Source organism: Eptatretus burgeri, chromosome 2, assembly GCF_056783735.1.
Source record: "Eptatretus burgeri isolate ZD-2024b chromosome 2, Ebu_testis_v1, whole genome shotgun sequence".
Classification (NCBI taxonomy): Eukaryota; Metazoa; Chordata; class Myxini; order Myxiniformes; family Myxinidae; genus Eptatretus; species Eptatretus burgeri.
In genome coordinates this window covers 58,600,571-58,622,178 of record NC_140962.1, presented here as the reverse complement: position 1 = coordinate 58,622,178, position 21,608 = coordinate 58,600,571, and the positions used below count along the sequence as shown (strand labels likewise).

Here is a 21,608-nt window from a genome sequence, read left to right as displayed (position 1 = left end):
GAGAAACAAACTTTAAAAGCTGAAGATAAATGTTCTTGAAGTCTCATTTTACCATTTTTACTCATGTTAATGGACGTTTTTAACGGCTTCAGGTGGCCTTGTCCAGGCGACGTGCTCATGTAGGCCTCATTCAATTGTCTTCCTGTATCCTCACCTTCCCCTACTTGTCACCCCACTATTCCTTTGATGCCTTCCGCCCTCCCCGTCACCTTGCTCTTCGATGAGCCTCGCTTTTGTATCAATTTTTTTTTTTTAACATTTGATGAAACCATTGTTTATTACTATGATTGCAATAAAGCACATGTATAGTTAAACAGATTTGCAAACACACCAATAAAACTTAGGAATGCAATTACAATGTATTTCAAGTAATTTATCTTTGCTCATTGTAAAAAGATTCACTTCCATCATAGCAGAGACATACCATACTTGTTAAACCTCACATCTTTATAATGGGTGGACGAATGTTTACAATTGTATTGTTTTGGAAAAAAAATAAAAAATAAAACATAAAACCAAAACAATGAGTACAAATTACAATTTCTTCACACCAAGTCATCATTTTTCAGTTATTAGTTTTAATGAGCTTTCAATAAGAAAAATCTGCATTGTGTTTGGGGTTCATCATATTGCACACCATGTCGTACGATCCACAATATAATCATGCTCAATATTTACGGTGCTCGTAGTTTCACACAAATTATGTAAGATTTCATTGCACACATTTGCTACTTACCATGCATTTTTGAACTCGCTTGGTCGAGGCAATCACCAAATGGAGTTGGGTTGGGGGGCGGGGACCTCACAACATCACTGTCTCTTACCATGAGCAAGACTTTTCGGTTTTTGATGGAGCCATATAATCTTGTTCAGATCTGGTCTGAGAAGTTACGTATCTTCAACAGAACGTCAAAATCATATATCGGCTGTCATGAATGTGTAAACGTTTTGTAATACATTGTATTAATTATTATCGTTATTGTGGGGATGATGTAGAGGAAAAGGCAGGGGTTGTTTGTTCAGTGCGACTGGAGATCACAGGACAACATCATGAACAATACGATCTGAAGTGTTGAGGAGGAGGGGAGGGAGAGTGGTGGAGTGAACTCAGCCCTGGTACCTTGACGTGACAAAAACTAAAAATGGCCAAAATCAGATATTGGGGGAGGTCATAGACCATTGTAACTTTGGAGGGTTTTTTTTTTAATTCTTTGGAATAAAAAAGAAAGCAGGTATTTTAAATAACTATTGCTCACGTCAAGGTTGAGGGCTTGTTAATTATTATTGACAGTTAATCCTTTTACCAGAACTGTTTTTGACCTTTTGAAGCAGTTTGCTCAAGATAAACAAACCTGAATGGAAATTACAAAGGAAGCATCATCACATTTGGTAAAAATATAGGTCTTCAAAAAAAAAAAAAAATAAGTCATGGAGATGTTTGATGGTCATTCCTCATGGTAAACCTTCGCCAAAAAGCTAATGAGGGTTTCAAGATGGGGATTGCCACCAAGTGAAGCCACTTTGTTCCTGATCTCTTCCTCGAGTTCACACAAACGTCGTCGTGTGTAAGCAAAGGATCCGGTGCCCTCGAGAAACTCCAGGCAGCAACGCTTCACATTTTCATCCTGTGTCCGCTGCCGAAGAATACTCTGTACCTAAGCAATAAGAAGGGGTTACACAATCAGCGAGTTGTTTCTACAACACCACCTTCTGTAGAAACTCCATCAAAAACCGAAAGTACGCGTGAGGGTACCTGGGTACATTCTGGCCTGGTGTGGATGGCATGGATGAGTGGGAAACTAAACTTTCCTTCTGTCAAGTCTTCACAGAAACTCTTATTGTCAGTATAATCACGTGAACACAGATTGGCATAATCGTCACGGATTTGGAACAAAAGGCCCAGAGAGTCTAACAATCCTTTCAGCTGCAGGTGTTGGGTGCTAAAGAGCTGCATCAGTCCCACGGCAAGTCGAAAAAGACCACCCGTTTTCCTCCTCACCTGGCCAAGAACACAGGACGGGAACAAATGCAAAGAAGAGTTCAGGTTTTAGATCGATTACAAGGGTCATCCTCATTTTATTTAGCCTTCACTGGGTAAAGAAAATGATCGGTTGCTTCAGAGTAAAACTTGGATTATGCAACAACATATTCTGCTGATCTGGAGTGATCACATAGAACAACTGGATTTTTCGGCGTATAAGTCAATATTTTTTCCCCCAGAAGTCCGGGGCTTGACTTGTACTCAGAAATGACTTATCTATCGTTTAAGACAGTGCTGCTGATGATTATGTAGCTTGTTTTAAAAAGTGTACAGCTATGTGATAACAAACAAGTTAAAAAACTATTTAGATTCCTAATTCATCCGAAAGGTCATCCACAAAGTAATTCAAATAAAATGTACAAAAAGGAATCAACATCTCTAATGTTCTGACTGACTGACAGTTTTACTAACTACTGTAGTTGATCAAGCTTCATGTTTTACTCCAAATAGATTCATCTGTGAATGAAGGAAAGAACAAGTGTGAAGACGACAATGGTTCACGAGCGGTATTTGACGATGTAAATTGTTTCAGAAGTCAAGGATGAGACAATGTGATAATGTTTGACCAAGTTATAAAAATGATCAACATGATGTGGTACGGGTGACAGATTATTAGCTGTAAAATGTCGAAAACCCGGTTTCGTTCAACAACTTTCAAAATTTGACCTTTACAGGTCACAAAATAATGTTGTGGACATTAAAATAAGGAAACAGGACACGTGCTATAACTTATTGGAGTTAGTTCATCGAAGACGGTCGAAAACCCGGTTCGATTCCCACAACTTTGAAAAGTTGACCTTTGTGACCTTTAAAGGTCAAAGGTCAAGGATTATGACCTTTGGTGCAAAACTTCCTCTGGAACATTCCAGGAACAATATAACATCATATAGGCTATATGGCATTTCACACTCTTCTTTGATGAAATCCATACTTTGATGAAATCAACGTAAAAACAAACTTGAAGGAGGCACCACGGGCAAGGTGTTCGAGATAGAGCAAAATGGTTTCAAGACTTGAGGTGGGGAATGACCTCAAGATTATGCATAAAAATATTGTCATGCCAGCTCTCAAAGTTTAGCCAGTCATATGATTTTTATATCAAAATTCGCAATTTTCTAAGTTTTTGACCTCGTGACTTTGAGACGAAAATGAAAAATCGGACAACGACAAGTTTTAGATAATTCATTTTGCTATTCAAATACCGAAAAACCCATTCCATTCAGTCAATTCCCTCGAACAAGATAGATTTTTAATCCGACTACCCCCTAAAAATGGCTATTTTTTGGGCGTGGCTCCACCCACAATGGACGTAGCATGCCCTCATCCAGGAAAACACAACTAGACATTGATATCGAACATATAACCAAGTTTCATCAAGATCGGATCAAAGTCCACGGAGTTATGCTCTGGACAGACAGACACAAAGACATAACGAATATAGATGTCACTCTGGCTGGCGCTCGTGAACCAAAAAGGGGGAAATTAGCCAATTCGACCTGTACTCCACATCGACTTGTAGGATACGCTGAAAAACATGGTGCATCCTTTAGGTGTCTCATGTTAGAAAATGTGGTCTGTCTCTTGAATTTGGGCCATGTAAGAAATGCTTGCACATAAACTGGTGTCTGCATAATGATAATTTCATTTTTACTGCATTCTAATTGGGTGAAAATTAGGTAAAGTAGTGCACTGCACTTAATGTGCCTTCATGAATAACTTGCGTTACCGGCAATTTGTAGAGCCTTACCATGACAAGGTAATCCGCCTCACTGGGGCACTGAAAGCTATCACGCCAGAAAATGTCCATCCCTTGGCCACGATGCAGCTCCAGTAGCTGCTGGCAGAAGATCGGGACGGCCTGGGGGTGTTCGAGAGTGAGCACCTTGCGGAGCCCAAGAAAGTAGACATAATTTGCAGAGTTGATGACCGAAGGGACGCCATAGATGCTGTGTGCAACAGGATGTCCACGTCGTAGTCGTGAGCTGTCCTCAATGTCGTCAATCAACAGGCTTGCATTATGGAGCATCTCAATCACCTCAATTATGACCTGAGGAGAAGGTCGTGAGGTGCACGTATCACTGTCATCAATCAATTGTTCAAATTGCAGCAAAGGTAAAAGCACGATCTCAAACATTGTGCAGATAGATCCACCTCTGGAAAAAAACAATTCTCTTTCCTTGAGCCTCAAAATTTTCATGTTCACCAAGATTCCCCTTCTGGTTCTACAAGGATGGTGGACTAACATCTCACCTGAAATTTTTCATCAGGAATCTTCAGCCAGTAGTTGAATGCCTCAGCCAGTTTACTCCGGATTTGCTTACCTGCAAAAAGTCAATGCTAATCTTTGCATGAATACACAAAACATGTCGAATATAATAATTCAGAATGAATTCCTGAGGAAACGTATTCCAAGTACAAATCACTATTCTGTGCAGCATTGGTAGAGTTTTACACATTTGCCATCCAATGAAGGACCAGGAAGTCAGCTGCCATGTCTCATTCCTCATGGTAAACCCTCACCAAGCAGTTGCGGTTTTGCAAGTACACCTCCAAGCATACCAGACACACATAGGTTCCCAGAGTGAGTTATGTCATAGATTAGATTGCTCTCCCTGTGTCTTAGAGGTTTGAGTGATACATGCGTTGTGTGGGTTTAGCTTGGAGCTCCCCTTCTTCATCTATCTATCCAGTATTTCAACAAGAAACCTGTTCCTTGCTGTTATTCATTTCTATATTTCATGCTTCTTTCGGTAATGCTTCACCCTTTCACCTCTCGTAATTTAACATCACCTGCTCATCCTTTCATCATTCGACTCCCAGCGAAAACCTTCATTCATAGTCATCAAGTCATTATTGTAAATAGGTCCCGACACAAATAGCCCTGTAAACCTGAATGAATAATGGTTGGAGCGGAACGTAATTGATGGACAGAAGGGGTTACATTATTTTTTATTTTCAGCACCTAAAAACCTTTCATTTCAAATGGCACAAATTACACTTTGCATTAATGGAACAGCCACCACCATAAAAAGAATCAATTCTTCTCGGACCAGAAAGCGGAAGGACAAAGAATCAAAGAATCAAAGAACTAAGCATGGGACCCAGACAGAGGAACATTCAACAAACTTATCTCGAGCAATCAACAAACTAATCCAAGTAGAGACCTCAGATGAGTGGCTTACAGAAGGTAACACCTTCCTCATCCCAAAATCTCAAGAAACCCAACTAACTCACAAGTATAGACCAATGACCTGTCTACCAACAATGTACAAACTTCTGATAGGAATCATCACAGAAATGATGTATCACCACCGAACAAGAAGGAGACCTAAAGGCAGAACAGAAGGGATGCAAGAGAGGATGCTATGGAACAACAGACCACCTACTACTAAACAAGGCTGTACTAAAAAATTGCAATACAAGAAGAGTTCACCAAATTATCCACAGTATGGATAGACCACAAAAATAATCTTTGGATCGTGTTCCACATTCATGGATGACAAAATGCATACAATTGTACAAGATGAATCCCCAAATAATCAAACTGATAAAGAAAACAATGAAGCTTTGGAATAGCACATTGATATAACAGCACTTGGAAGGAAATATCGAAATATCCGGAGTGAAGATACGTCATGGGATCTTCCAGGGAGATGGCCTTTCACCCCTCTTATTTTGACCTGCACTGGACCCACTGAGCAACCTCATTCATGAGCAAGGACCTGGATACACCCTGACGTCAAATAAGAGAATGTCCAAAGAGACAAGAAAGGTGACACATCTACTTTACATGGACGATTTAAAACTCTTTGCACCAAACAATGACAAATTGGCAAAACAACTGAAATTAGTGAAACGATACTCTGGCAACATTCAAATGGAATTTGGCCGAGATAAGTGTGCCAAATACACATTCATACAAGATAGACCAACAAAAGTGGACAACATAAAAAAAAAAAAAAAAAAAAAAAAAAAAAAAAAAAATCGACCGAAACACAATACAGGAGCGAGACAATGAAGCATCATACAAATACCTCGGCGTAGAAGAGCAACACCAAATATATGTCACAAACAAATACACAAAACAACTAGAGGGGGAGCACTCTGTGGAGTGCAAAACCTCTGCTGCCAATACTGCTGGGTCACTCAAGTGAACCTGATATCCTATTCATTGTAGGTCAAAACGGATCAGACTCTACTGAACCACGATTGAATAAACTAAACTAGATCGACATGTATGTAGAAATGCCAAAAAATAAAAAAAAATAAAAAAAAATAAAAAAACGAAATTTTTTTGAAAAAAAAAAGTGCAAAATTTGTTTTTTTTTAATCTAACAATTTTTTTTTTGGGGGGGGGTTGGAAATCACGTAAAACATGTAGAAATGCAAAAACAAAAATTCAAATATTTTTTCAAAATGGCCGCCATAGCGGCCATATTGGACTTTGGCATGTCATATTGGACATATTGGACAAAATCTAATGGCATGATCCTGGACCATTCCTAATCCCCCCACCACGTTTCGTCGAAATCCATTGGAGTTTTTCCGTAATACTGTTCACAAACAAACAAACAGACAGACAGGGGTGAAAACAGAAGATGGACGGAGGTTAATTACCAAACAATACCTGTGTATAACGAGGCAAGCCTGGTGTTGGCACAGTGGTTAGGGCAGCGGCTTGGGATCCAAAAGGTCCTGAGTTCAAGCCCCGTTCGGCCACTGAATTAATACACCAGGGGGTTGACTCAGCCTGTCATCCTTCCGAGGTCGGCGAAGTGAGTACCAGTGTACTGGGCCGGTGTATACCCCGGTTAAAATAGGTGTACCATATCCCTGTGTCGTAAGAGGCGACCAGGGTTGCGTCAGGAAGGGCATCCGGCGTAAAACATGTGCCAAATCACTATGCGGATCATACGGATGATCCGCTGTGGCGACCCCTAACGGGAGCAGCCAAAGGAAGAAGAAGACCTGTGTAGAACGAGGCTGATTCTGAAAAACATATACCCTTTCTCGAAGGAACAAAATCAAAGCCGTAAACCAACTCACAATACCAACTGGTATTCCAGTACAGCTGCGGAATAATAAACTGGCCACAAGTGGAAATCAATAAATTAGACATCCAAATAAGGAAACTCATCCCCATCCACAAAATGTAAAAAAAAACAAAAAAAACTGCATCCCAAAAATGAACCTGCCGAGACGAGGAGGAGGTAGTGGCCCGAAGGAACTCAACCAAGTGCACAGATTAACAACAGCAAAATTGGCTTGAGTATGTAAAAAGTGCAACAGACTACAAAATCCAATTTGCAAGCAAACACAAAGACAACAAACCAGAGAAGGTATCCTGAGCTTGCCCTCAGAGCAAAAAATTTCCAGACAGGTGTGAATGGAAGATGTCACAAAATAAACCAAAACAACAACAAACATGTCTGAAGACGACAATGGTTCACGAGTGGTATTTGACGATGTAGATTGTTTCAGAAGTCAAGGATGACACAATGTGATAATTTTTGACCAAGTTATAAAAATGATCAACATGATGTGGTACGGGTGACAGGTTATTACTGTAGTTGCAAAATGTCGAAAACCCGGTTTCGTTCAACAACTTTCAAAATTTGACCTTTGCATAACCTTTAAAAGGTCACAAAACAATGTTGTGGACATTAAAATAAGGAAACAGGATACGTGCTATAGCTTGTTGGAGTTAGTTCGTCGAAGAAGGTCGAAAGCCCGGTTCGATTCCCACAACTTTGAAATCAAAAATTCCCACAATCAAAAATGCATTGCCTTCTGGGGGCCACTCTAGGCCCCCAGACCCCTCGCCGTAATGGCTTCGCACCGTTGGCACTCTCAACACTGCGCTACACGCACCGTTGCATCAACCAAGTTCACCTCATCACTTTTGGACCTCTGGCTACTCCCTTGCAAACAAACTCACAAACAGATGACGGAAGTCATCAATATACTTATGAAATCTAAAGATTTCGTAAGTAACAAGCAGTCATAGACTGGTACTTATGAAATCGTCAACTTGACCTCTGACCTTATCTAATAAAAGCTGTCTCTAGAGAAGGTAGCGAAGCAAACCAAAAGTTTCTACGATGATTCTGTACCAAACGATCAAAAATCGTAACGTCGACCGAAGAAAAAAAATCTCCATTTCTCAACGCAATTATTTTATATTATTTTATCAAAGTCACAAAACCGTAATATTCGGCCATCAACCAACAATCTTTACATAATCTGATGGCTTAGCGAGTCAGGCATGCGACGATAACCTTTATTGGGATAAAAAAAATGACTTTTAAACACCATCTTTATCGAAAACACAGTCAGCGTGCACACACAACACTTTTACGTGACTCAACGGCGCGTCTGCTCGAGCGCGCTGCACCACGTGATGAACCGTGACGCGGAGAGTGAAATATTTTTTATACAATCTTAAAACGTCTCCAAAACATCCGATTTTTACCAGAATTTCGACAACCGAGTGTTAAGCGTCCTTAGCAATCGCAAAAAACCGAAGACAAAATTAAAATCGAAGTTGAAACGAACTCATAACGTCGACCGAAGCAAAAATACTCCATTTCTCCACATTAATTTACGGAATTATGTTTGACCTCTGACAGATTTTGACCAAAATCTAATCAGCGCTAGCCATCACCCTCCTGAATCGCGTGGTGTAATTTGACATTGGTAGCTTCTTCCGTTCTCGAGTTATCGTGCCTACAAACAAACATGCAAACACACACACAAACAAACAAACACACAAACAGAGGACGGAAGTCATCAATATGATTTTGTAAGTAACAAACAGAGTCCGGAAGTGATCAAAAGACTTACGAAATCTTTTGATTTCGTAAGTAATAATGATAGTTGCTCTGGAACTGCTTGTGAATGAAAATTGTAGAAGAAGAAGGAGCTAACTTTCATAATTATTGTACAGATGATGGAATATTTTTCTTGACGAGAAGGGATTTTTGAAGGATGGTGAAAAGAATTCTTGATTGCAAATTGGAACCCTGATAAATACTGCTGCCCTTTCAACATGGAAATAGCAAATGAGATGAATGTTTTTGAATATACATACAACTGAGATTTATATATATTTTAGCATGTCGTTTAGGTGGGGGGGGGAGGGGTAAGGAAAGGAAAGGGTAAAATTTTGATATGACAAGAAATGTACGTTAGATGCTTAACCTTGATTTTTGTTTGTTTCTGAGTGTTGAGAGCAGTTGAATTATGCAGCGTACAATTTCGTCCAATGCAGCTTTGGAAGAACTTCCACCGAAAGATTGGACAATGGGGAGAATCCACATTTGAGTGATTGGCCATTCAACACGTGATCGTGACACGACCCCCTTCCTGAGGTGATAAGATGAGCATGTTAAAGAAAGAGAAAAAAAGATAAAAACCGACTGAAGAGAAGGTTGGACAAGCCAAACCCTAGCAAGGCAAAGACTTAACGTTGCTGCTACGTGGTGCCTGCCGAGAAGAATGTCCCCAACCACACTCGCAAACACATCGTGAACTTGCCGTGGTCACACAATACACAACGAAGGCCCTGAAGGTCCACACGGCGAGTCATCTGCAACACGTGTTCAATGGTGCGGGTGGGGCTCGTGCAGCCATCGTGGCTGCCTCCAACGTGCACAGCTCGCTTGGTGAATTAAACCTGATTGCATGAACTGCTGCTGCGAGGCTCCAAACTCTGCTGGGGCTGGATCTCTGGGTCACATCTCGAGTCCTTTTCATCTCCTTCAACCCATTGTCAGGCTCAAGCTCGTACCTGCCAAGATCTACCTTCTCTGCAGCTCAAGGAGTGTCAAGACTGTTTCCCGTTGGTTGCAGCTCTATCTACACCCTGACCTGCTTATCTTCTGGCCTCGGGTAGCAAGTCTTTTCAATTTGTGACACCAGCTGATCAACAGGTCATGAATCAAGAGTGAATTTTTATAAGATAGGCACACCCATGAACATTGATGTATTCAGATATTTTTCAAATTTTTATCCTAGGTTGTGTATGGTCTAAAACTCAGAAAGCCAAATTTTTGATGTGATTGACCCATTCCCAAAGTTTGGAGATTTTGACACTCTTGAATTTTTTCCATTTTCAAAGTTAATTATTTAGAATAACCATCAGTTGCCCAAGGAAATTCCTTTACAAACTTATTATATGGTTTGGGTACTAAAATATTTTGCACAAAAATCTATGGGATCTGGATGGTTATGGAGAGTGGTGCCACCTCTAATCCCTTTCGGCAAACATTCACTTCAGATTTTCTCTGGCCATATTTTTAATAACCATCAAGGTCCCATGGATTTTATAAGTGCATAAGAGAGTACAAGTACTGTACTATCCTCTGAAAGTAAAACATTCATGGGACCTTGGTGGTTATGGCAGTACAGGGGGTCTCAAGACCACTTCGGCTATACGAAACCCTTTTTCGAGCCACACCCACAACCATCCTAATATTATCAAATGCAAGTTCCATATTTACAATAACAAAACCAATAGTAAAATCCATGGGACCTTTCAAAAACAAAGAATAAAACAGGTCCAAAGTTGCCTTGTTTGACAGATAATGTACATATAATGTACAGGTATATGTACATGACATGTACATGGTCTGCCTCTTCACCAATTACCATCACTTACTACAGAAGTCCACTATATTCCATTGCTGATTCAAGAGTAAAGTACTTTCACTAAATGTCTAATCTGTTTTTGGGCCATCCATACTAAAAATCTGTTTGTTTCCTTTAACCCCATGCTGTTTTGAATGTGGCCGAGATAGGTAGAAAAATGTTTTCTCAATGTGAATCTTTTATTTTCCTGAAAAGTTTGAAGAAAATCCATGAAATATTTAGAAACAATTTATGTAACTCTTGGGTAGGATGGTTTATAAGAAAGACAGTATTTTTAGGATGGTCCATGGGAATCTGTCCACATTTTTTCTATGCTAAATGTTTGATGTATGCCTTGGCATCTTCATAATCTTTCTTTTGGAAGATCAGCTGGCATCGATTGTTGATAACCGTTGGCGGATGCATCTTGCAAAGAACTGTTGAAATTGGGTGTTCTTCGATCTCTGGTGTAATGGGCCAAATGAATAATTCCTTTTCACACAAATGAAGGAATGAAACCTTGACAGCCTCTCCATTCTCCAGAATTCAGTGATGCTATACTGGTCAGTGAGTGAGCTCTTCGTGGCAGAAAATACCATGATTTCCGTTGTAGAAAATGCACGATCTATATGCCATGGCTGAGTGATGTCCCCTGAAACATAAAGATGCATTTACTGTCGAGCAAAAGTATGTGTTTGGAGAAGTAAGACTAAACTTTTATTGGTGCATGAATAAAAGGATTTTTTTCGATAAGATTTTATTTAGCCTGTTTTTTCAGAATGGACTGAGCATGAACAGCAGGAAGCAATGTTCAAATCGCCCCATTTTTCTACTGGCTTTCATTCAACAAGCCAAAATATAAATAAATCAACTAAACATGAACTCGACTCAGTCATGCTATCAATGACACCATGGCATTAGTACGACCTACATTCATAATGCCGAATGATAGAACTATGCTGATTTCACAGAGGAACAGACAGTAAACACATGGTATCTTGGATTGAATTGATGCTGGATTTCAAAATTGCGAATCCCAGATAACCTTTGACCTATTTATAAGCAGACAAATGTGGGAAATTGTAACTTACCAGGAATGATATATAAGGATTGGGGGGATATAAATTCAGCTTTCTTTTGTTTCATGTTCTTTCATCTTACCAAAACAAAGAAAACGAAATTACAAATGGCATGATGGGAAAAAAAGTCATGTAAGGTGGCAAATACAAATGAAAGAAATCACCTTGCATCTCATAATTACGTGGTTTCAAGATAAAGAATGTATACAAAAGACAAAATTCGCTCAAAACAGCATTTATTTCAGAATACATACATATTTTACAGTTTCAAATAGAATCAGCAATGGAATATAGTGGACTTCTGTAGTAAGTGATGGAAATTGGTGATAGAGGCAGACCATGTACATGTCATGTACATATACCTGTACATTATATGTACATTATCTGTCAAACAAGGCAACTTTGGATCTGTTTTATTCTTTGTTTTTAAAAGGTCCCATGGAACTTTCATTTGATAATATAAGTTTCAAAATATTAGGATGGTTATGGGAGTGGGTGTGGCTCGAAAAAGGGCTTCGTATCGCCCGAAGTGGTCTTGAGACCCCTTTTACTGCCATAACCACCAAGGTCCCTTGAATGTTTCACTTTCAGACGATAGTACAGTACTTGTACTATCTTATGCACTAATAAAATCCATGGGACTTTGATCGTTATTAAAAATATGGCCAGAGAAAGTCTGAAGTGAATGTTTGCTGAAAGGGATTATAGGTGGCACCACTATCCATAACCATCCAGAACCATCCAGATCCCAAAGATTTTTGTTCAAAAATATTTGAGTGCCCAAACCATAAAATAAGTTTGTAAAGGAATTTCCTTGGGCAATTGATGGTTATTCTAAATAATTCACTTTGAAAATGGAAAAAAATTTCAAGGGTGTCAAAATCTCCAAAGTTTGGGTGTGGCCCAAACGACGGGGAATGGGTCAATCACATCAAAAATTTGGCTGAGTTTTAGACCATACACAAACTAGGATAAAAATTTGAAAAATATCTGAAGACATCAATGTTCAAATGTTACCATTTTGGGCCTATCTTATAAAAATTCACTCTTAAATGGAAACACACTCACTAACCTGGCTGGGACACTATTGAAATGGCGGTCATCCAGCATTCTTTTCTTGTGAGCGCTCCCTGCCATTATTGATTGAACTTGTGGAATGGATATCTTTTCTCCTCAAGGAACGGGGTATGTTGATCAGGTGTAATATGATTATTCAAATTCTTTATTGATATGGAAAAAAAAAAGGGGGGGGATGTGGAAGAAAAATAATAATATTCAAGTACTCTCAATTATAATTGTTGCTGGTACTTTATATATTTAATTTTTGTGCAATAGTCAAATTGGCTGTCAGTAATATTTCCCTTTACCCAAGAGTCTTTTGACCTACATATTGACAAAAGGAATGTCTTACTATGAAACACTGTGACCTAGTTGATACTACTGCAACTTTTGCCATGATAATGTCATTCTCTCCCTCCACCCAAAGTGGACATGTTTTTGCAGTTCTGAATTATTTTGCCTAATGCTTAGCAGCTATTCCTGTAGTTGAATTGCCAAATGTTTCACTCTCCCATTCTTTGGAATGTCAAGGTGTGGAGAAGAATTGCTTCGGGCTTCTGTCTCAGTCTCAGTCTCAGTCTCAGTCTCTCTCTATCGAGTGCAGCCTGTGGCTGCTGGTTGCATCATTGGTTGGGACGTGTCTATGCCGCTGATGCAGTGATGCATCAGATGCAGTGAAATGCAGTTTCAGTGAATCATTCAATGCTGTTCCTCTGGATATAAGAAAGTAAAGATTCTCCTTTGGTATGCTGATCCAACTTGTGTAAAGTTATTTTCCACTCAAAGCAGCCGCTCAATGGCAGTTTTCACTCAAAGCAGCCGCTCAATGGTAGTTTTTCACCCAAATCAGCCACTCAATGGTAGTTTTCACTCAATGCAGCCACTCAATGGTAGTTTTCACTCAATGGTAGTTTTCACTCAAAGCAGCCACTCAATGGTAGTTTTTCACTCAAATCAGCCACTCAATGGTAGTTTTCACTCAAAGCAGCCACTCAATGGTAGTTCTCACTCAAAGCATCCGCTCAATGGTAGTTTTACACCCAAATCAGCCATTCAATGGTAGTTTTCACTCAAAGCAGCCACTCAATGGTAGTTTTCACTCAAAGCAGCCACTCAATGGTAGTTCTCACTCAAATCAGCCACTCAATGGTAGTTTTCACTCAACGCAGCCACTCAATGGTAGTTCTCACTCAAATCATCCACTCAATGGTAGTTTTCACTCAAAGCAGCCACTCAATGGTAGTTCTCACTCAAAGCATCCGCTCAATGGTAGTTTTTCACCCAAATCAGCCATTCAATGGTAGTTTTCACTCAAAGCAGCCACTCAATGGTAGTTTTCACTCAAAGCAGCCACTCAATGGTAGTTCTCACTCAAATCAGCCACTCAATGGTAGTTTTCACTCAACGCAGCCACTCAATGGTAGTTCTCACTCAAATCATCCACTCAATGGTAGTTTTCACTCAAATCATCCGCTCAATGGTAGCTTTTACTCAAATCATCCGCTCAATGGTAGTTTTTCACTCAAATCATCCGCTCAATGGTAGTTTTTCACCCAAATCAGCCATTCAATGGTAGTTTTCACTCAAAGCAGCCACTCAATGGTAGTTTTCACTCAAAGCAGCCGCTCAATGGTAGTTTTCACTCAAATCATCCGCTCAATGGTAGTTTTTCACCCAAATCATCCGCTCAATGGTAGTTTTTCACCCAAATCAGCCATTCAATGGTAGTTTTCACTCAAAGCAGCCGCTCAATGGTAGTTTTCACTCAAAGCAGCCACTCAGTGGTTGTTTTCACTCAATGGTGTTGTTTTCATCACGAAAATGGTAGATATGACAGCGTGTAATTTTACCGGGTAGCTGTAATAAGTAGTTGTACGGCTCAAGTAAGACTCTCTCCATGGGATTGTCACTCGCAGGTTCCTCCAGCACTTCCGATCGTTCCCCTCCTGCAGCCAAAGCTTCTTCATCCCACGACAAATCATTTTCCGCCATGTGATCTCTGGGCAGATCTGTCGTTATGTTCAAAAAATAAATAAATAAATAAAATACGGAACCGCTCGTCGTTCTTCGGCGGTTGTTGTTGTTGTTGTTTTTTTGTAACGCAGGTTCAGCTCAACTTCTCTTGCGCACCACCTCCAAAAAACTCAGGTGTTCTCACCGTTCACTATAAAACGTGTTATATGAAAAAAATGAAACTCTTGAATTGGACGAGGTTTAGTTTGGTGTTGATATTTTTAAAATCGATCTAGATATGCCACTTACCTCCGCTGTGTTTTAATCATAATTTTTTTTAAATTAACAGTACGTGCTGTCAGCGAGCCCAAGGTGTTGTTGTTTTTGATCGGAATCCTGGAGCGTTTAGGTGTGAAAGTTTCCGTGAAATCCTTCACGTTGAAGTGTTGCCGGAAGTGAGGATCCACCCGACTGGGGTGGCCAATGTGTTGTATGGGGGTCGGATGCTTGTGGATGCTTGTTGTCACGTGGTTGGGTTTTATATTATGGCTCGCCCGCTCGGAGGCTTTTGCAGTGTACTCCCGCGCGCATGCAATAAAGCAGAGTTGGTTCTGGTCCCCGTGTCTGCCTGCCTCTCGGACACAACAATTGGCGACGATGGATGGGGATGACGGTAATCGAGTTACTGTTCACGGCAAAGTGCCGGTGTTCACCGGCGATGACTTTGAGCTGTTTTCGGAGCAGTTGGAATGTTATTTCGACGCAAACGGCGTGGCCGAGGAAGGCACGAAGAAGTCGATCCTTCTGGCATCGCTGTCGCCGGACAACTTCCGGCTGTGAGGTGATCTGGTTGCACCCGACAAGCCAAGAGACGACGTGCTGACGTTCCGTGCGGTTGTGCAACAGATGAAGGCGCACACTGCGCCGGAGAAGTTACGGCGGCGAGCACGGTACGAGTTCGATCACCTGGCGAGGAGCCTGGGAGAGCGCGTGGCGGACCTCGTGGCGAGGGTGAAACATCTGTCCGTTGCCTGCGAGTTCACGGCGGATGAGCGTCCGGCCAGGCTCAAAGATCGATTTATTATCTTGCCAAAACGAAGTTTTTGCCAGATATGTTAGTCAGCTTGTATGTGTTGTTGTTGTTGTTGTTGTTGTTGTTGTTGTTGTTGTTGTTGTTGTTGTTGTTGTTGTTGTTGTTGTTGTTGTTGTTGTTGTTGTTGTTGTTGTTGTTGTTGTTGTTGTTGTTGTTGTTGTTGTTGTTGTTGTTGTCTGTCTGTCTGTCTGTCTGTCTGTAATCACGTATAAAAAAAATTCTGCAGAGCACAGTTATCATTGGAAATTTTTGTAACTTCGCATATCAGAGGCCTATAGAGGTCCCTTTCGGTGCATAAAATTTTGAAGGTCAAGGTCAAAGGTCAAGGTCACTTTGTCGCAAATCAGGGGAGTCGACGAAACCCTTATTTTTTGAGTAATTTTGATCGGATCGTCTTCAAACTTCATGGGAATATAGTTCATGGTCTGGCGCTCAGCTGATTAGTTTTTGGTGGCGATTGGCCTTGACCTTCATGGTTAGCGCCGAAGGTCAAACATATTTGACCCCAAGGTCAAATTTTCAAGTTTTAGGAACCATATCGTGTAGTACCTCAAATTGAACAACTCGATGAGTGCTTTCTAGATATGTCAAGCTTGAGACATTATGACGTCATTTGGTGACGTTATGAGGAAAAAGCATATTTTTCATGGTTACTCTGTAGAACTATTCTCATCGCAATCTCTCGTGGGCAGATATTCCTCAAGCAGTCGCTCCTGGTGGATAGCAGCTCTGTTCACCTCAGTGTGACCTTAAATAAGTCACACGTGGTCACCTTTTGGCAAGATACGGGTCACCCTGCGGGTCACATTGGTTTATTTTTATTTCCGGTTTGCAAGACCCGAAAATGGTTTCGGCGACACTGCATACGAAGTTCGAGGACACCACGTTCAGCGCTGCAGTCGAAACCGCGTCGCCTGTCGAACGGACCCTCAGGGATGTACGAGCCATCGCCGGTCAAGCCATGGCAGGTGACTGGGGAATCAACGAGATGTCCCGTGCGCCTCAGCCCGCGCGAACGACTTTTGGTACGAACTGCAGCCAGCCTTCGCAACACGTCCGATCGGGTGGCGAGGTGAACACGCAGACATGTTGGGGGTCTGGAGGTCAGCACCTTCGGCATGTATGCCCGTATAAACAGAGTGTGTTTGCATTGTAACAAGCTGGGACACCTGAAGCGTGTGTGTCGAGTGGTGTTGGCCACCGTTAAGGTCATGGACGGAGATGTGCGGGACGACCCGGGGCGAGACCTGCAACCAACGATGAGTCTCTTTTCAGTTGGCCCTGCGACGACATGACCGATGACTGTGGAAGTCGAGGTCAACAAAACGCCGATCATTTTTCAGATTGATACGGGAGCAGCTGCGTCGATCATAGGCGAACAGACCGCGTGTAAGCTAAACGGTCTGAAGCTTATCAGGTCAGACCTCACGCTGTACACATACACCAGCGAGAAGATAACGCCGGTTGGAATGGCAGACGTCTCCGTGGCCTGCCAAGGTCAGGACACCGCTCTCAATGTGGTGCGGGGGAGGGGGCCGTCTCTGCTCGGTCGGGACTGGCAGACCCGCATCAGGCTAGACTGGACAGCCATTCACCTTGTACAAACCATACCATGCCGATTAGAGAATCAGTTGGAGGAGATTCTTCAAAAGCATCAAAGCTTGTTTTACGACGAGCTTGGAAAACTCAAGGGCATGCAAGCCAAGCTGTTCACGAAGGACGGGGTGACGCCACGATTGTGTAAGGCAAAGGGGGTTCAATATGCCCTGCGGGACAAGGTGATGGGTGAGCTGGACAGGCTGGAGGTCTGTGGAGTTATCGAGCGGGTGCCGTACTCGGACTGGGCCACTCCGGTCATCACGGTGCTGAAACGGAATGGTGACGTTCGCTTATGTGGGGACTTCAAGACCATGGTCAACCCGGGCCTCAGCGTGGAGCAGTATCCGCTGCCATCGATCGATGACATATATGCATGGTTGGCAGGGAGTAAATTCTTCACGAAACTCGATCTGCGTGATGCATATTTTCATCTGGAGATGGATCCCGGGAGTAGCGACCTGTTGACAATCAACACATGTCAAGGGCTCTATCGATACACCCGGCTCTGTTTCGGGATTGCTTCGGCCCCCGCCTTGTGGCAGAAAGCGATGGATCAGGTTTGCGTTGGCCTGCCCACTCATACCTACCTGGATGACGTGCTCATTGCGGAAGAAACGGCGGAGCAGCACCTCGCTAACATTGACAAGGTGCTGACGCAATTGGAGGCTTGCGGGCTGCGCTTGAACAGAGACAAGTGCACGTTCTTCAGACAACGGTTGGAACACCTTGGGCACATCATCACGCCGGAGGGGCTGTTGAAAGGCCCGCGGAAAGTGGAGGCGATCCAGCACATGCCACCACCACAGGACAAGACTCAGCTTCGCTCATTCATTGGTATGGCGCAGTATTACCAGAGATTCATAAGCAATCTGAGCTCTGAGTTGGCCCCGTTAACACGACTGCTCAAGAAGGAGGAATGCTGGGCATGGAGGTCCGACCAACAGGCAGCGTTCGACCGTGTCAAGCTGCTACTCACAGAGGACACGGTTCTCGTCCACTACGAGCTTAACCGTCCGCTCTTGTTAGCATGTGACAGCTCCGTGTACGGCATCGGAGCGGTGCTATCACACAAGATGGACGATGGGTCCGAGCGACCTGTTTGTTTTGCATCCCGCACCCTGTCAGCAGCAGAGCAGAAATATGCCCAGATCGAGCGGGAGGCCCTCAGCCTCGTCTGGGGAGTGCGGAAGTTTCATCAACACCTGCTTGGTCGTCATTTCACCTTGCAGACTGATCACAAGTCACTCCAATTTATCCTGGAACCAAAGCGAGGTGTCCCGGTAGCGGCGGCGGCACGGATACAGCGACGGTGTCTGTTCCTTGCTGCCTACAGCTACGATATCCAGTTCTGGAGCACCGAGAACCATGCCAACTGTGACGGTCTCTCTCACTTGCCTTGCAAGGAGGACCCACTTTCGTCTGAATCATCCGATCAAGTTGATGTGTTTACACTGAGCCAAATCCAGTGTGGGCCGATCACGGCTAAGCAGGTGGCTGTTGAATCGGCCCACGATCCTGTGCTCGCCTGTGTCGTACAAGCGATCTCCACTGGGAATTGGAACGACCTGCCTTCGACACCTGAATATCAACCGTTTGCGTCTAAAGCGTCAGAGCTGTCGTTGGCTCAAAGGTGTATTATGTGGTGGATGACAACGGTGATTCCCCCGAAGTTCAGGTGACGTTTTCTTGAAGAGCTGCATGCCAGCCACCTTGGCGTCATTAAGACCAAGAGTCTAGCCCGTAGCCTATTGTGGTGGCTGGGGTTGGACAGAGACATCGAGCGGATGATTAAGCATTGCACTACATGTCAGTCGGATGCTGACAACCTGCACCAGGCGTCGTGCCTCTGGCCTATCCCAGACAGGCCATGGCAGAGAATCCATGTGGATTTTGCTGGTCCCTTTAAGGGCAAGGTGTTTTTGGTTGTTGTTGATGCGTTCTCCAAATGGCAGGAGGTTGTGGTTATGCAATGCACGACGGCGGAAAACACGGTGGAGAAGCTGCATACGATTTTTGCTAACAAAGGAATACCCGAGGTGCTGGTGTCTGATAATGGTCCACAGTTTATTGCTGGTGTTTTTGATAATTTTATGATTCAGAACGGTGTAAAACATCTAAAGTCTGCACCATACCATCCAGCAACGAATGGCCAGGCTGAATCGTTTGTTAAAATGTTGAAGCGTGCGTTGCGTAGAGGGGAGGGGGCATCTATGCAAGCAATGGTTGATGTGTTCTTGCTGTATTATAGGAATGCTGTTCATCCAACCACTGGTGATACACCTGCGATGCATCTGTATGGACGTGCATTGAGGTCTAGACTGGATTTGCTGCGACCTGGGAGGTCAGGGCCTGGGGCGGTATCGCAGCCAATGCTGGTAAGCACTTTTGAAGTAGGTCAGCGGGTAACGTTACGTGATTATTGCCACGATTGGAGATGGCTGTCGGCAGTGGTCTCCGGAATACTCGGGCCGGCCAACTGCTTGGTTAAAACTGATGATGGAAAAGTGTGGAAACGGCACGTTGACCAAATTCATGATCGCTGTTCAGTGTCACCCTCCGTGCCGAATGACAGAAACGGGGCAAGTGGGGGTGGAGCCCCCACCTCCGATTCCTGTCGAATCGCCAAGGCCAGACGTGCCGGCGCCGACGGGGCTAGCGGACTCGGGGTGTTTACCTGAATCAGTCCTTCCCGAGGGAGATGAACAAGCTTGTCGGCCGGGGGCTCTTGATGTTAGAAACGGGGCGAGTCCTACTGGAATGTCACCCCGACCGAGTCAGGGGGCGTCTGAGCCTGTGCCGGCTGGCGGCCCTGTCCGTCCGGGACGGATCAGGAAGAGGCCGTGGTATTTGGGTGATTTTGTCTGTTAATCTCTGCTATTTAGAGGGGGAGGAAGTGTGCTGTATGGGGGTTGGATGCATGTAGTCACGTGGTTGGGTTTTATATTATGGCTCGCCCGCTCGGAGGCTATTACAGTGTACTCACGCGCGCATGTAATAAAGCAGAGTTGTTTCTGGCCCCCGTGTCTTCCTGCCTCTCGGACACAACAGCCTAACGTTCCTGTTGCTGCTGTTTGGCATCATTGCTGGAAGCAAGACTGTGCCGCCGATGCAGTGCCCTCTATAGGTTATAGCAGGTAATTGTATTTTTTTCATGGCGCCAGCGATAGCCAGCCGATACTCTTCGCGAAGGACACCGTGGGATCTATAACATCCACCAACTAATTCCGGCAGACAGGACAACCGGCTTAACGTCCGTCCGAGGGAAGGTACACTCATTGATGAATCACCCTGCCTGTGAAATGCCGGAATGACAGTTTATAGCTGCGTCGGGATTTGAACCCAAGCTATATAGCTTCGACGCGAGTGTGCGTGCCTCCATTTTGCAACCTCTGCAAAACCTCTAAAAAAGTGAGAACATCTTGGGGATCAACAGGACGTTTAATAGGGAAATGAAAACGATGGGAAAATAACAAACAAACAAACAAACAGGTCATTGCAAACCGAAATTGCGTCACAATGACAATGTCTGACCATTTACCTCGTCAAAATCGGATACCAAGTTTTTCCTAATTTAACCCCTTAAACTATGGACGTGTACTGTTCACGAGTCAAAGGAATTCCAGGATAGTTACCACTGTACAACGGCACTCGGGAGAGCGCATACCTCCACCTGGTTGAGCATTTTACATTTGGTATCCCACGGCCTTCAAGCCATGCCTCGATCTCTCCTCTCCATGGTGATCGAAGAATCACTTTAAAAATAAAAATTCTCGTATCCCAATGCGGATCCAGATCTTCACTAAAACCGAATCAATTCATTCTCGTCCACCAGGTCCACACATCCAACCTGTCCACCAGGATTCATAAAGGGGAGAAGAGAAGGGCCGGGACGAAAGGGATGAAGACAAGAGAAGAGAAGAGAAAGGCCGGGACGCAGGGGGAGAAGGGAAAGGCCGGGACGCAGGGGGAGAAGGGAAAGGCCGGGACGCAGGGGGAGAAGGGAAAGGCCGGGACGCAGGGGGAGAAGGGAAAGGCCGGGACGCAGGGGGAGAAGGGAAAGGCCGGGACGCAGGGGGAGAAGGGAAAGGCCGGGACGCAGGGGGAGAAGGGAAAGGCCGGGACGCAGGGGGAGAAGGGAAAGGCCGGGACGCAGGGG

The 21,608-nt window shown here is 43.5% G+C and overlaps 1 protein-coding gene across 1 annotated transcript; it reads right to left on the bottom strand.

Moving 5' to 3' along the window:
• Positions 1–558: 558 nt before the first annotated feature.
• Positions 559–14,888, bottom strand: LOC147032121 (geranylgeranyl pyrophosphate synthase-like). The gene is made up of 5 exons (XM_085869455.1): positions 14,658–14,888; positions 4,292–4,362; positions 3,789–4,088; positions 1,754–1,999; positions 559–1,655 (listed from the first exon to the last, which is right to left on the bottom strand). Exons 1-5 carry the CDS (start codon positions 14,797–14,799, stop codon positions 1,446–1,448), a joined length of 969 nt encoding a protein of 322 aa, XP_085725581.1. The 5' UTR covers positions 14,800–14,888; the 3' UTR covers positions 559–1,445.
• Between the last annotated feature and the right edge of the window lie 6,720 nt (positions 14,889–21,608).

Bases quoted from the DNA above. Each gene is read 5' to 3' on its own strand.
- LOC147032121 (XM_085869455.1), bottom strand. From the start codon at position 14,799: ATGGCGGAAAATGATTTGTCGTGGGATGAAGAAGCTTTGGCTGCAGGA. The intron at 4,363-14,657 runs GTAAAATTACAC...GACTTTTTGCAG, and splicing joins CTACTTATTACAGCTACCCG to GTAAGCAAATCCGGAGTAAA. The intron at 2,000-3,788 runs GTAAGGCTCTAC...GTTCTTGGCCAG, and splicing joins AGGCGGATTACCTTGTCATG to GTGAGGAGGAAAACGGGTGG.